Raw genomic sequence first — 16,477 nt, 5'->3', positions numbered from 1 at the left:
TCTTACGTCGGTCTTAGCTACGTCCGACTTTTGTGAATTGAATTTACACCAAGTGCACCAAGCTTGACAAACCACGGTCGTAGTTACGCCTGGTCTTAAGATGCGCGTCCTTGTGAAAATGCAAAAGCGTAGATCGTTTCCAAGCAACACATTTAACAGCCTATCCAAAGCGCACTCTATAGCTAGCCTACGTCTCCCTTCAAAACAAGCTATGGATAAAGAAGACCAAAAGAAAAGGAAAATACATTTTACTGATAATATAAGCGTGCTCAAGCGAAAATGTTATAATATCAACACAAACTAACAGAAACAATCAGTTAAATCGATCACCAATAAAATGAACAGTCGATTCTTGCGATCACGGACGACTCTTTCTCGCCTTAATGCCCTTTCCACATGTTGCCTAGAAACAAGACGCGCTGCTCTCCGAGAGCCCTCGGAGAGCCCCGGAGAGCTCGACGTGCACCTCCTGAATTTCCTAACTATCCGGCGTAATTTTGGATAGTTACGGACATCCCCTTGGCTTTGATTGGTCAGTATTAAGAACCGCTTGTGTCAGGGGCGGGGGCAGGGTTGCCGTGATCAACAAGACGAACAGAATCCTTTGACCGCCATTGCTGTAAGTTTTTACAATTCATATTTCAGCTAAACAGTACATGTAAATCAGCATCTGAATTAAAATGTGATGAGAAATGGGCAGTGTAGTTGCTGAAAATGTGCTTATTTTTGTAAATTTGTAAATTTGCTCTGACTTTTCGATTGTTGTGGGAAAAACATCATACTGTTGTAATTATGAAGATGGGTAATGATTATGGATTTAATGAAACTTGTAATCACTTTTCTAGTACATGCTATATTATTGGAAACCAAATGCAAAGCTGTTGACTGATTATTGTCATCCCTAGACATTGGTAGAAGAAATAAAGCCCAAAATATTAAGATCTGGATAATTAGGGGCTGAGTGGGGGAGAAGAATATGTGTGTGCGCTTCCATAAAGAACCAAGAAGCCCAGCTATAACTTATGAGACATATTTGTGGCCTTTCCCCCAGGAGCCTAGTGCAGCTGGCTGTTCAAGGTCAGAGTGGGCCTAAATTGGGAGAATTGTCTATGAAGGAAAGTACCTGTCATTTGAATCCCCTAAGACAAGGGACCCACTGGGTAAGAATGCATAATGTATATGTAACCAACAAGTATTGTACCATATTACCATTCAATGGGGAGAAGACAATAAAAGTGAAATGTCCGGAGAAAACTTCAGTCTGGTCCCCGGGATCTTTCTCACGTTTGTTGGAATCTCTGTCACTCTGAATTCCAATAAACACTTTGCGTCAAACTTTGCTGACTTCCAGTGCTGTTTTTTAAATTTTGATATTGATTGAAGACGTAGAAGATTATTCACGATAACCTAGCTAGCATCGCAGTGCAGCGCCACCTACTCTTCTGGCGGTGAATTGTTTTCAGCACCCACAGCCTTCGGAGTACTATAAATTCAACGAATCTGTCCAACTCCGTCCGTCTGTCTGTAATGGAGTCGGAGTAGTATAAATCGGCCTTTATGCCCAGGCGTACGCCCAGCTGGTGCACTCAGCTCCTGGGGTGCTCTCTGCTTTGAGAAAATACGTGATTTTTGTTGTTGGATAGAGACAAAGAGTGATAGTTGAGCATTTTTGTAATATTATTCCATTCAAATTAGGTTCTTCACATTACAGGAGACTGAGGAAGTATATAAATAGTTTTCTTGGTTTTAGAAATTTATTTTTGTGTTAGAAATCCAAAGGTTTGAGGGGTACTGTAGGATACGGCATCACAAAAGCAGGGAGCATATAATTGCAGACATAAGATTCAAGCTTCTGAGGAAAAACCGCATTGACCAAATTTGCCTACCTGGTGATTAATAAAGAGTTATTATCAGTATCTTGTTTGTCTTTTTTTTTTTTTAACACAGGGTGTTGTAGTATAAAATTTGTTGTTCACTTCATTCCCATGCCCTCAGTGATTAGATGCATCTTTTTTTTATCCTTGATGTTGTACAATCGATAGGCTATAGAGTATGATTATATATTATTTGCTACTTAGAGCTATGGAAGATGTGTTTGTATACATTTTCCACGAGATTCATGACTTCATCGTGTAATGCAGCTCAACTTGGCCAGTATTTCTTTCTGGCAAACTGCCCATTCAATAAACGTCACAACGTTTATCACAACGTGATATTGCATATCCTTGGGTCCTGAGCAATACACCTGCCCAATTTTTTCTTTCTAAGTGACAGCATACCCCCCAAAATATTTTTTAATTGCCAGTTGGACTGTTTTCCAGCAAGTAAATCATAATTTGTTGATGCCAAGCAAAGCAATGGAAATAAAATACCCAATACCCATGTGCTGAGCAAGATACTGGCAGATTTTCAACTTTATACAATACCCGGTTCTCTGGATAATTGAGTCACAGACACACACAAAAAATAGAGATTACTGGAGTAATATTCAACCTAGGTCATCGATCCTCTGACTCCTACAACTGACACCTTTCATAAACATCCCTTTAGCCAGCTACCCCACCAAAAAGCTATTCAACGGGTTTGGTGGGAAGAATGTATACTGTAAAGTGGGTTTAACCAAGTCAACTCAGTTACACACACTTGTAGTTATTTTATATACGGCTTTTGCTAAATGTAAACAAGTGAATTTGCAGGCTTTGTACCATAATGGGGACTTACCTCCTGATGTCATTGAACCAACAGTCCATTTGGCTGGAGGTATTTGCAAAGGTATCTGAGATGAGGCCCTTTAGGCTGTGAAGGCTATGCACCAGGAATTTCCTCTGGGCGTGGCGCTCGCCCAGCATGGCTCGCTGGTTGGCCGTGACCACGTCCAATACCTTTTCCAGCTGATCCTGGTGAGCAAACAGGGTAAACAAGAGAACATGGAAACAAATGCATTTATGAATCACTGCATATTATCTCTAAAATTAAAGGTGGACATCTTTCATGACAACACACTGTCTTGCAAAATAATACTATTGTTCACAATCTAAGCAACCCTCTATAAGAAAATCCCACCTTCCCATGAGAACCTTGGAATCATCAGTAACATGCTTAGAAATCACCTGACAGGTATAATAGTCATGCAGTAGACTTTTGGCAGCACTTTTCTCCATCTCGCCCATTCGGGTTGCCTCCTCCAGTTCCTCAGAGAAGATCTTGTGGAGTTCTACTCTCCGCCATTCAACAACCTGCCTCTGGACCTTCGCAGATGCCTCTTCGTGTCTGACCAGAAGAGTGTGCTGTAAGTGACTCTGGTTCAGCTTGTGGAGTTTCTCTAGAAGCACACTGCATTGGAGGACATCCTGAGAAAGCAGACAAGTAGCTAAATAAATCTGACAACATATGCAACAAAGTGGGGAAACATGATAACTGAAGATACAAATGTCATACAAAATTTCATGCATCAAATAAAGTGTATGAAAGTATGATTTGTTTAACCAACAGAATTATATAAGAGTTAAGGTTACCTTATCTTCTGCATGTCGACACAACAACTCTGCCTCAGCCTTCTCCGCTGCTTCCAGCCTACGCTCCACCTCCATCTCCTCCCTGGTCTCCAGGTTACACTGGTCAGCCAGGGCGGCCATGCGTGCTACATTTTCCTCCTTCAGCTTCCCCTCCATTCCCATCAGTTGGCCATGAAGCACGCTCAAAAGTCGCTGCTGGGACTGGCTGCTTGTCTGGCCCTGGGAGTGGAGGCCATCAAGGAGCAAGGCAATCACGTCCTTGTAGATTTGGACGCGGGCGGTCTCCAGGCTTGAGGTGGTACGCAGTAGGCTGGACATCTCCAAGCTGACATGGATGGATGAATGCACAAAAAGGTGGTGTTGGTTATGATCAGAACAAGACCTGACAAATTAGCTGGGGAAAATAAACTGACAAAATACTCAAATGACCCAATTCTTGCCAAGATAAATATTTTCATCTTCAAGCAGTTTAGTTTGAGGGAGCAAGTCCATGTTCAACCATGTGGAGTGTGGTTTACAGTATTTAGTTTGTGTGGTTCATATAAAATCACTGCCAAACCTTTTTACACATATCGTAATTTGGGGTGGACTGACTTCTCTAGAGCTTGATACATGTTCTGGGGGTCTTCCAACACCATGATGTCCACCATTTTGTCCTCAAATGCTGCTTCCTCTTTAGCTGCCTCGCTCATGTCGCAAACTGCATACTCTGGGTCTGAATCACCTCTTTTTTTCTGTGAAAAAGACATTTGGAGGAAAAAGGGAAAATGATTAAAGGGAAACACTAAGAAATATGAAAATTTTGAACAAACATGAACATTACATTCTCATTTACAAAAATCCTCACTGTAAAGGATTTGGGCTTAGAATCAGAATGGGTTTTAATCGCCATGAAAGTTTGCACAGACAAGGAATTTACTTTGGCAGACAGATATAGATCGGTTGTCAAAAACAGTTGCCATGTTTATGAACCCTTAATAAAATATAGCTACAAGCAGCAATGAGGTGGCCAAGCAGTCAAATGACCCATAAAACATTTTAGACATCCTCAGAAGAGGGTAATGAGTACACGCAGCAAGTTTGGTGCGAATCCATCAAAGATTTGCTGAGATACGACCCAACTTCCTGTTTGCTGGCTTAACGGCACATTTTGATTGGCCGTACCGGGCAAACGGTTTTGAAAATCCAAAAAACATATGATGGCTTTTGTGAGGCTTGGTCTGAAGATACTCTCTGCCAAATTTGGTGAAGATTGGAAAACATTTGTAGGAGGAGTACAGAAAAAACGTTTTTTCAGTAATTCAAAATGGCGGCTGCATCAATTCGGCTGTTATCACAAGTTATCATGTGTCACACACGGGATGTCCCAAGATATCATGAGACAAAGGAATCACTTAATAATGGCAAACGAATCAACAGTTATTGGCCAAAACACATTTTTGCATCCTGCGGCCACGCCCAGTGATCACATGACACCAAATTGTTTGGACATCCTCAGATGAGGGTTCCGAGTCATCATACCAAGTTTGGTGTTGATTTCTCAAGGATTGGCTGAGATATGACACAACTTCCTGTTTGGTGTCTTTGCTGCCGATTTTGATTGGCTGTACCGGACAAACGGTTTTGAAAATCAAAAATCTTTGGATAACTTCTGTGAGGGTTGCTCTGACGATGATGTGTGCCAATTCTGGGGAAGATTAAAGAAAAATTGTAGGAGGAGTAGGCTTTCAAAGGTTTTCGATAAAACCGGAAATGGCGGAAAATCTATATAACCGGAAATTGACGTCATAGGGTGTGTTGAACTCGTCTTGACCCAGGGAATCCAATGGTACCTCATTTTTGAAAATTGGTCATACGGTTCAAAAGTTACGTGTGTAAACACAAGTCCAACTTTGACCCGTTGGTGGCGCTAGAGTGCTCCAATGGGAGACATGAAACTTGGTGAATATAAAGAGGGGACTGTGCTTAATGAGTGTGCCAAATTTCACAACTTTTTACCATACGGTTCTAGGGGCTGCCATAGACTCCAATGGCAGAAGAAGTGTAATAATAAATATAGCTGCAAGCAGCAATGAGGTGGCCAAGCAATCGAATGACCCATAAAACATGTTGTACATCCTCAGAAGAGGGTTACGAGTACACGCAACAAGTTTGGTGCGAATCCATCAAAGATTTGCTGAGATACGACCCAACTTCCTGTTTGCTGGCTTAACGGCACATTTTGATTGGCCGTACCGGGCAAACGGTTTTGAAAATCCCCAAAACATATGATGGCTTTTGTGAGGCTTGGTCTGAAGATGATCTCTGCCAAATTTGGTGAAGATTGGAAAACATTTGTAGGAGGAGTACAGAAAAAACGTTTTTTCAGTAATTCAAAATGGCGGCCGCATCAATTCGGCTGTTATCACAAGTTATCATGTGTCACACACGGGATGTCCCAAGATATCATGAGACAAAGGAATCACTTAATAAAGGCAAACGAATCAACAGTTATTGGCCAAAACACATTTTTGCATCCTGCGGCCACGCCCAGTGATCACATGACACCAAATTGTTTGGACATCCTCAGATGAGGGTTCCGAGTCATCATACCAAGTTTGGTGTTGATTTCTCAAGGATTGGCTGAGATATGACACAACTTCCTGTTTGGTGTCTTTGCTGCCGAACCGGACAAACGGTTTTGAAAATCAAAAATCTTTGGATAACTTCTGTGAGGGTTGCGCTGACGATGATGTGTGCCAATTCTGGGGAAGATTAAAGAAGAATTGTAGGAGGAGTAGGCTTTCAAAAGTTTTCGATAAAACCGGAAATGGCGGAAAATCTATATAACCGGAAATTGACGTCATAGGGTGTATTGAACTCGTCTTGACCCAGGGAATCCAATGGTACCTCATTTTTGAAAATCGGTCATACGGTTCAAAAGTTACGTGTGTAAACACAAGTCCAACTTTGACCCGTTGGTGGCGCTAGAGTGCTCCAATGGGAGACATGAAACTTGGTGAATATAAAGAGGGGACTGTGCTTAATGAGTGTGCCAAATTTCACAACTTTTTACGATACGGTTCTAGGGGCTGCCATAGACTCCAATGGCAGAAGAAGTGTAATAATAAATATAGCTGCAAGCAGCAATGAGGTGGCCAAGCGGTCGAATGACCCATAAAACATGTTGTACATCCTCAGAAGAGGGTTACGAGTACACGCAACAAGTTTGGTGTGAATCCATCAAAGATTTGCTGAGATACGACCCAACTTCCTGTTTGCTGGCTTAACGGCACATTTTGATTGGCCGTACCGGGCAAACGGTTTTGAAAATCCAAAAAACATATGATGGCTTTGTGAGGCTTGGTCTGAAGATGATCTCTGCCAAATTTGGCGAAGATTTGAAAACATTTGTAGGAGGAGTACAGAAAAAACGTTTTTTCAGTAATTCAAAATGGCGGCCGCATCAATTCGGCTGTTATCACAAGTTATCATGTGTCACACACGGGATGTCCCAAGATATCATGAGACAAAGGAATCACTTAATAAAGGCAAACGAATCAACAGTTATTGGCCAAAACACATTTTTGCATCCTGCGGCCACGCCCAGTGATCACATGACACCAAATTGTTTGGACATCCTCAGATGAGGGTTCCGAGTCATCATACCAAGTTTGGTGTTGATTTCTCAAGGATTGGCTGAGATATGACACAACTTCCTGTTTGGTGTCTTTGCTGCCGATTTTGATTGGCTGTACCGGACAAACGGTTTTGAAAATCAAAAATCTTTGGATAACTTCTGTGAGGGTTGCTCTGACGATGATGTGTGCCAATTCTGGGGAAGATTAAAGAAAAATTGTAGGAGGAGTAGGCTTTCAAAGGTTTTCGATAAAACCGGAAATGGCGGAAAATCTATATAACCGGAAATTGACGTCATAGGGTGTGTTGAACTCGTCTTGACCCAGGGAATCCAACGGTACATCATTTTTGAAAATCGGTCATACGGTTCAAAAGTTACGTGTGTAAACACAAGTCCAACTTTGACCAGTTGGTGGCGCTAGAGTGCTCCAATGAGAGACATGAAACTTGGTGAATATAAAGAGGGGACTGTGCTTAATGAGTGTGCCAAAATTCACAACTTTTTACCATATGGTTCTAGGGGCTGCCATAGACTCCAATGGCAGAAGAAGTGTAATAATAATAAGAAAAGGTAGAAACACTTAAGTGGCTTCGCCGCTTCGCGGCTTGGCCACCAAATATAGCTGCAAGCAGCAATGAGGTGGCCAAGCAGTCGAATGACCCATAAAACATGTTGTACATCCTCAGAAGAGGGTTACGAGTACACGCAACAAGTTTGGTGTGAATCCATCAAAGATTTGCTGAGAGACGACCCAACTTCCTGTTTGCTGGCTTAACGGCACATTTTGATTGGCCGTACCGGGAAAACGGTTTTGAAAATCCAAAAAACATATGATGGCTTTTGTGAGGCTTGGTCTGAAGATGATCTCTGCCAAATTTGGTGAAGATTGGAAAACATTTGTAGGAGGAGTACAGAAAAAACGTTTTTTCAGTAATTCAAAATGGCGGCCGCATCAATTCGGCTGTTATCACAAGTTATCATGTGTCACACACGGGATGTCCCAAGATATCATGAGACAAAGGAATCACTTAATAAAGGCAAACGAATCAACAGTTATTGGCCAAAACACATTTTTGCATCCTGCGGCCACGCCCAGTGATCACATGACACCAAATTGTTTGGACATCCTCAGATGAGGGTTCCGAGTCATCATACCAAGTTTGGTGTTGATTTCTCAAGGATTGGCTGAGATATGACCCAACTTCCTGTTTGGTGTCTTTGCTGCCGATTTTGATTGGCTGTACCGGACAAACGGTTTTGAAAATCAAAAATCTTTGGATAACTTCTGTGAGGGTTGCTCTGACGATGCTGTGTGCCAATTCTGGGGAAGATTAAAGAAAAATTGTAGGAGGAGTAGGCTTTCAAAGGTTTTCGATAAAACCGGAAATGGCGGAAAATCTATATAACCGGAAATTGACGTCATAGGGTGTGTTGAACTCGTCTTGACCCAGGGAATCCAACGGTACCTCATTTTTGAAAATCGGTCATACGGTTCAAAAGTTACGTGTGTAAACACAAGTCCAACTTTGACCCGTTGGTGGCGCTAGAGTGCTCCAATGGGAGACATGAAACTTGGTGAATATAAAGAGGGGACTGTGCTTAATGAGTGTGCCAAATTTCACAACTTTTTACCATACGGTTCTAGGGGCTGCCATAGACTCCAATGGCAGAAGAAGTGTAATAATAATAAGAAAAGGTAGAAACACTTAAGTGGCTTCGCCGCTTCGCGGCTTGGCCACCAATAAGAAAAGGTAGAAACACTTAAGTGGCTTCGCGGCTTGGCCACCAATTATGGCATCCCACTATAGATTCTGCAACTCATTTGAACTCATTTTGTATCCTTTGTTAAAACAGAGGTTTATTTAAAACTGGAGCAAAGTAGAGTGAGATAGAAGAGACAGAGACAGGCTCTTCTTGAGAGGGTTTGATACTGGATACTGAATTCAGAGCTTAGGCTCTTCCTGAGGCAGCTGCTACCATGGTAGCGCCAGCAATCTTGAGTCATTTTTAAGCCAAATTGCCTCAAAAAGCCTCTCACCCGGTCTCACACTTCAAAGCATTTCCTCATGCCAACAAGACTCACAAGACTCAAGCCACACATGCAAACCTTGGAACCCTCAGTTCTGCTTTACACTCCTTATTCCGTACACCTTTACACCATTTCAGCTGACACCATTATTGTCTCTGCAATGACTGAATTACCTTAGAGAAGTATTTAACACATCATGAGCTAGTGATCACAGGTCTTAACCAGATTGATGGGGGCATTTATGTTGTCATTCCTAAATAGCTAATAAGATGTTCCAGTGCCAGTTACAGCCAGTCAGGAGCTTGTCCTTTTTACCAGGTGGCTAAAGTAGGGAAAAAATAATCTCATGTCAAATCAACCCCATATCTTATGGAAGCAAATCGTTACCTAAATTCAAATGCAAATGAAATTAAAATGCATTTCCAGAAATGCATTTTCATTTTCAAGAACGTGGATGCAAAATCGTGACCACAATTCAAATTCAAATGCATTTCCAGAAATGCATTTTCATTTTAAGAACGTGGCTGCAAAATTGTGACCACAATTCAAATTCAAATGCATTTCTGGTAATGCATTTTCATTTTAAGAACGTGGCTGCAAAATCGTGACCACAATTCAAATTCAAATGCATTTGCAGAAATGCAAAATGAACGAAAAAGCATTCTGAGAGGCGCAGCAGAGTGACGTCAGTAGCCGCTCTTCTTCAGCTCCCTGCTGACCGAGCTACCCATCTTGTTCGGTTGGGGGCGGTGTGCACATCTGCATTGCATTGTTCCCGGCAAATGTGCTGGGAAATTGTTTGAATTGCCGGGTCTTTAGAGCAGCGTTCCCCAACCAGTGCCCACCGGTCCGCGGACCGGTACCGGTCCGTGGGTCATTTCGTACCGGGCCGCACAAAAAATAATTAATAACATTATTTCCTTTTAATTGATTATCAGAGTCTGAAAGATGTTTTATTCTGAAAAATGACCTGATTCTCTCCTTCTCCGCGGGCCTTTTCTCCTGAGCAAAAAAGCTCTACAAAGACGTGTGTTTACTCATTTTTAGCAAGTTTGTGGGCTTTATTGAGCGGTATCATGCGCGTCTCTTCCTCTTGACACATGACAAGTGATGGTTACCACTCAATGAAGCCTGTTTGAGACAACAACTCTATCGGTGTTTTGGATGAAGGCTATCCTGAGATCGCCATTAAAGCACTGAAAACCCTGCTTCCATTTCCAACATCAAGCGGGATTTTCTGCCGTGACAGCAATCAAACAAAATTATGGAATAGGCCTAAACTGGATATAAGGAACGCACTTCGGGTGTCACTGTCGTAGCTTATAGTCACACACAACAGTGGGACTGACACATCGAAAGCTAGCTAGTAACAATATAACGATGGAAAACCAGGCTAAGAAACTTAAAGATGGGGCTGAAAAATTAAGAGACAAAAATACATCACATTCACTAGACATGGTTTTGTCAAGTGAAAAAACGGCTGTTTATTTGACATAAAACTCCAAAAACTATTTTTCGCTCAAAACAGCTAAACTATTTTTCTCGCGCGCTCCGCGCACTCACATTAGGTGTGGAAGTCCCTAACTAGGATCACATCAAACCCAGAATGTGCATGCATTAGCACCGCAGCTGTCCAGGGCCTATCTTTCCTCCCAGTCCGTCCCTGCCGGTCCGTGAAAATATGTCTTATATGAAAGCGGTCCGTGGCGCAAAAAAGGTTGTGGACCGCTGCTTTAGAGGACGCATCACAGATCATGGCGCTCCCTCAAATTGTGCAAACACTGTTAGAATTAGCTGAGCAGGTAGAATCTAATAATATATCTGAGTCTGATGCCCGTGACCGAGTAGAACAAGTCATAGAGAGCTTGGCTGCATACTCTGCAGTCACAGATTTACACATTAATAGTAGCTCTGCTACTGTTTTAGTCATTGTTTGACATCAAGTTGCTCAGTCTGTGATAAGTCCCGGCAATTCAATCAATTTCCCGGCACATTTGCAATGTAATGCAATGCAGATGTGCACACCGCCCCCTACCGAACAAGATGGGTAGCTCGGTCAGCAGGGAGCTGAAGAAGAGCGGCTACTGACGTCACTCTGCTGCGCCGCTCAGAATGTTTTTTCGTTCATTTTGCATTTCTGCAAATGCATTTGAATTTGAATTGTGGTCACGATTTTGCAGCCACGTTCTTAAAATGAAAATGCATTTCTGGAAATGCATTTGAATTTGAATTGTGGTCACGATTTTGCAGCCACGTTCTTAAAATGAAAATGCATTTCTGGAAATGCATTTTAATTTTCAAATTTTACATTTCAAATTGAATTTTGGTATCTATTTGCTGGGGCATGTTTTGAAAATTAAATCTCAAATGTCTTTCTTTTTCATTTTAATTAAGTGAAAGATTGAGCACTCTTGAAGAAAAAAATTCAAATGCAAATAGGATGATTGATTACTAATTTCATTTATGAGTCAAATAATGCAGCCACATTCTTAAAATGCAAATGCATTTCTGGAAATGCATTTGCATTTGAATTTTGGTAACGATTTGCTTCCATAATATCTGACTTAGTTTTGTGCTTCACTTAAAATAACTTTTTAAAAAAACTTCAGTAAACATTATGCCAAACAAAGGGAACATGGAAGACTTGCTCATATTGGTGTACATTAGTCCAATGCCTGCCGGCAACGACTGCTAGTGCAGTGCCAGTTATTGGCAGTGTTCGATGGCTGCAAATGCCAGTGCAGTGCCTGTTGGAAGCTCACAACATGCATGGGGCGATCGGGTTTGTATATTTATAATCCCGTTTTTTTTTAACACCGCTCATTCAGACATCACACACTGCATATATTTGAGTCCTGAGCAAGACACCGGCTGACGTCAGTGCCCGGTTTGCGAAATAATCATACAATAGACGCACAGACAGACACATACAATGACTAGTGCAGTGCCCGTGATGCCGATGCCATTGATGCTGCCATTAAAATGTTTGTTACAGTAGTTAATTAAGCATTAGCTCACTTGGAGTTTGTGCACTTGGGTAAACACAATTGACAGTTCTATTACAGATATTACTGAGCATTTACATGGATTATTAGAAAACTACGGAGCCCCTGAAGGGACCTGTGAAAAAATATTAATAATAGAACAATTTCTCGTTCGGACATGATAGATTCACGTGCGGCTGAGAAAGTTTCACGCGCGGAGGTGTTACAGTTTCCGGTGTGTGGATACCATTTACCTATAGCTTCACTGCCTTCATTCAACACACTTGTATCGTTTGACATGTCTGTTACAGTTTTATTATTGACTCGTAGCCTATTTATATAAATGTTATAGGCCTAACACTAGGCGATAATATAGGCCCTAGTTAAAGCAGAGCTTCGTTTCACTTACGTTTACATGTATTTATTTTTACTGTCTGGATTAGAGCATTCCACTATAATAGCTTAAGTCATGGGGCTATTGACATGTGAACCAGCTGTCATAAAATACTTTGCCTTTGTTTGATTTGCCACATTAACCTTTACATTAGTGAGTTCCAAATATTTCCGACGGCCCCCACAGCCCAAGTTATTTTTTTCAAAATGGTAGCTAGCTAGCTTAGATAATTGCCGGGCTAAGTTACCTCGCATTAAACTCTAGGAATGCTACTACCATGCTTGTGTTACTTGCTAGCCTTCTATTTACATTTTGAAACCACACTAAACCGTCCAATATTCTATTGGAATGTTCGAATCACATATTTGTGATGTTACTCAATAATGGGTTAAAGGCAGGATATGCAAGTTTTGCAAACCTAGCAATTTTAGCTAGAGTTTGAAAGGATTCAAAACAAAATACCCCACCCCCTCCCTTAAAAGCCACTCCTACAAAACATGAATGCCCTGCCTGACTACTGCCCGGTAGGTACAGAGACAGACAGACAAGTAGCCCGTCCAATCATTGCATTCAGTCTGTTTGCCGTCCAATCATTAGCATCGGTCCAACCTTAATGATTGGTCCTGTTTCTCACAGTTCTGCAACGCCCACAGGTATCGGATTGATTAGATTTTACTCTCAAATCTTTCTATTTATTGGTTGCTATCAGGATATTAAGTTTATTTAAGCAAATATGACAAATAATGCTTCTCAACAACATTGCCTACCCTGCCTTTAAGTGTTGTCCAAAAGTCATTTTTTTGTACATGGTCATGGTCAAGTATTAATATTTTATGTTCATTAGACATTATTATATTTGTACTGAATCCACATTGATAATGCTTGACTCATTATGATAGCATGTTCAATAATGAGGACAGCCTAGAACCAGAGAGACCAATGACCTACCCTTTGCTGTAGAGAGTTCATCCTGGCTTTGGAATATAGCAGGTTCATGGCTAGAAAACCAAGTGACAACAGTACTAATGACAGGAAGAACCCACCAACAAATCCAGCAAAGTGGACACCATGGTTTGGATAAATCTGAAAATGAAAGAAAACATTTTAATAACTATAAGTATATATTGTATTTTGATATATATATATATATACACACACACACACACCTATATTAGAAATGTACCTTGTCAGTGGAGTTCACCCTCAATGTAAAATTTGCCACCAGGGGACCAAACATATTGACATCATTCTGTGGGCGGGGAAAACTAAATTACCATTGGGACTCAAGTGCTAAACTTTGTATGTATACAAAAAATACAAATCAATAGTGATCAACAAATTTACATCTTAGCATTTGGTTAAGATAAAGCCCACATTTAAACCTTTTTGAGAAGCATAAGGAGAAATGCATACAATACCTGAGAGGCATTGGAGAAGGTGAGAAAAGCTGGCAATTCAATTATCTCACTCTTGTGGTTCTTGATGAGAGCAGTATATTTTACAACATGATATGACCCTGCTACAATAAACATATGATACACACACAATGATAACACACCTGGTCCACGTGTTTTGTAAGTGTGGTTACTAAAACTCAGCGAACACTTTATTAATGCCATTATTTACACATTCATGTACAAAAATGCATATCTTGTAATATTCTATTCTAATCTAGTCTATTCAGCCATTTAATTATGTGTCTGATTATACCGGTCAATGTACTGGTTCCTAGAAACAGATCATTATGAAAATATTTTATAATATTAAGGTTACCTCAATTTCCATATCTTTAAATTAAAAAAAAATATATATATTTTAATCAAACACTTCAAATACAATTTTGCATAATGCAATCATTTTAGCAGAAGGTTTTCTCTGCAGAGACATACAGGGAGGCATTCGGACCAGCGACCTCCTGATCTGCAGTCAGACGCCCTAACCCAATTAGTTTTATATTTGTATCACTATTAGTGTTCTCACAAAAAACGGTACTCCGGTACCAAGTTGGTACTCAAACGACAACATTTCGGTAGTACTGAAATTTGTACGCCTTTAGGCCTACATGCATTGTGATTGTTAATGTTCTGTTTCCATAAGTACAGCCTTAAATATTGTAGGCGACTGTTACTGTCAACAAATGAGTAACCTGTTTTTGTTTTTTGCCTTGGTATCAAAATGGTATTGAGTACCATGAAATCTCACTGGTATTGGTACCGACTACTGAAATGTTGGTACCGTAACAACACTAATCACTATGTACTGTCACCAAAGAAGAGAGGTCACTTCAGGCCTGGTAATTTGAAAACTCTCAAATACAATTAATGAGGGGATAAATGGTTGTTACAATTACAAGTGATTACATGCATACTTTTCTTTTACCTGGTAGTGAGTCAATGGCGAATGTCTGGTAGCCCTTCTCTACTACCCTTCCTCCACTCTCTAGAGGTGCTATCCCAGAGACAGAGTCCCTGATGGCCAGCTGAGACAGGTTGGTGCCACCCACAGGCCCAATGTTGTGGATCAGCAGGAAAAACATCAGATGAGGGAACTCGGTCCCTGCTTGAACCTAGTGTTCATAAGAAACAATAAATGTTGTTAGGATACATATGTTGGTTATATAATCATATATATTAGTCAAGTTAGTCATTCTTGGTGGAGCCAAATGGTTAAGACTTGAAGTTCCCAAGACATACCTGGGCCCATTTATGAAATTTTACTCCAAATGCTGATGGCCCTGTCACAGTTTGAACCTACAAAAAGCAAAGAAAAATCAGCAATTCGTTTCTGAGTGAATAATATATAAAACAGTGACCATCTCACATCAATGTCAGCAGTGACAATCACAAAAATGATAATGTATTCACATAACTTAACAGTAGCCCTACCTGAGGCAGTGTATGTCCAGTGTTGTATCTTGTGAGGGTACTCCTGGGTCCTCTATGTTGCATTATGTTAGATAGGAGACTTATGGAACCATAGAGAGAGTGTCCCCATGGGCCAGCTGGGGCAAGAGAAGAGATGGACTCTGCCTCACAAGGGAACACCAAAGATCCAAACATCCCAGGTCCTTCTGTAAAATAAAATTCAAACTTCAGTGGCTGACCAACTACAATATGGGTTGTAAAAACACATTATGGATGAAGTATGTCAATTACTTCAACAACTGACAACTGACTTGTACATTATTAGTCAAGAGTTATACTTTTATAATAGGCCTAGACGTCACACAATAAAAACAGATGCACATAATTAACAAACCGTGAATCCTTTGAAAACTTGGCTCTTCATACAAGACATATGTCGATCATTTTAGACCGACTCATCTCCTGAACATTTGAGCACGTTGGACTGGACAAACGTCGCACAAGTGCACATTAATTTCATAAACTAGTTACAGCATCTGGATAGTTAGGTCAGATGAACCCTTCGTAAGTGAGGAGTAGCATGATATGCCAACAGGAAAGCATTACACGAATAATTTCCATTCATGTTGTCTTCCAAATTATCGTAATAGAATGCAAATGAAATGTTTACGACACCGTGAAATTAACAAACGTATAGGAACTTTCAGAAAAAAACATGGTGGTTATTCTATAAACAACGTTTACCTGAAGCATTCGTTAGGGTGCTGTAAGTTTATATAGCCAACCGTTAGCTAAACATCTCCAAATTCAGAACTGTCCCCTACTAACTTGCATGAGACACATACATTGTATGGCCTTTCCCTTTGACAAAAAATACGCGTTAATGGAGCGCATATCAATGGGTCTTGAAGAACCAACCAAAGTCTTAGATAACCAATAAAGTTGTATTTACTGCAAAACATTTGTAGCCTAATGGAAAATAGACTTCCTTTAGGGGACGTTCACAAAACTTTTGGGAGAAAGGAGTAGCTCCACCCACGATCATGGCGTGCGCATTCTGAAAACTGTCGAT

At 40.8% G+C, this 16,477-nt stretch overlaps 1 protein-coding gene across 7 annotated transcripts in view; it reads right to left on the bottom strand.

The window, feature by feature from the left end:
* The window catches only part of LOC134017258 (limbin-like), a 38,531-nt gene extending 22,131 nt beyond the window's left edge, over positions 1 to 16,400 (bottom strand). For 5 of the 7 annotated variants that reach the window (XM_062456720.1, XM_062456701.1, XM_062456738.1 and 2 more), the window contains exons 1-12: positions 16,150 to 16,400; positions 15,800 to 15,941; positions 15,427 to 15,611; positions 15,235 to 15,291; positions 14,921 to 15,107; positions 13,960 to 14,060; positions 13,725 to 13,790; positions 13,490 to 13,624; positions 4,110 to 4,249; positions 3,516 to 3,840; positions 3,111 to 3,350; positions 2,722 to 2,897 (exon numbers count right to left, since the gene is read on the bottom strand). In XM_062456720.1, coding sequence (XP_062312704.1) covers positions 2,722 to 2,897; positions 3,111 to 3,350; positions 3,516 to 3,840; positions 4,110 to 4,249; positions 13,490 to 13,624; positions 13,725 to 13,790; positions 13,960 to 14,060; positions 14,921 to 15,107; positions 15,235 to 15,291; positions 15,427 to 15,600 — 1,601 coding nt within the window. In that variant the 5' untranslated portion in view covers positions 15,601 to 15,611; positions 15,800 to 15,941; positions 16,150 to 16,400. Of the gene's footprint in view, positions 1 to 2,721; positions 2,898 to 3,110; positions 3,351 to 3,515; positions 3,841 to 4,109; positions 4,250 to 13,489; positions 13,625 to 13,724; positions 13,791 to 13,959; positions 14,061 to 14,920; positions 15,108 to 15,234; positions 15,292 to 15,426; positions 15,612 to 15,799; positions 15,942 to 16,149 lie in introns of those variants that run through there. The other 2 variants (XM_062456710.1, XM_062456754.1) reach the window with 2 other exon arrangements.
* Between the last annotated feature and the right edge of the window lie 77 nt (positions 16,401 to 16,477).

Source organism: Osmerus eperlanus, chromosome 1 (genome assembly GCF_963692335.1).
Source record: "Osmerus eperlanus chromosome 1, fOsmEpe2.1, whole genome shotgun sequence".
Classification (NCBI taxonomy): domain Eukaryota; kingdom Metazoa; phylum Chordata; class Actinopteri; order Osmeriformes; family Osmeridae; genus Osmerus; species Osmerus eperlanus.
The sequence above is the reverse complement of the archived record's forward strand: the minus strand, read 5'-3'. Positions and strand labels throughout refer to the sequence as shown.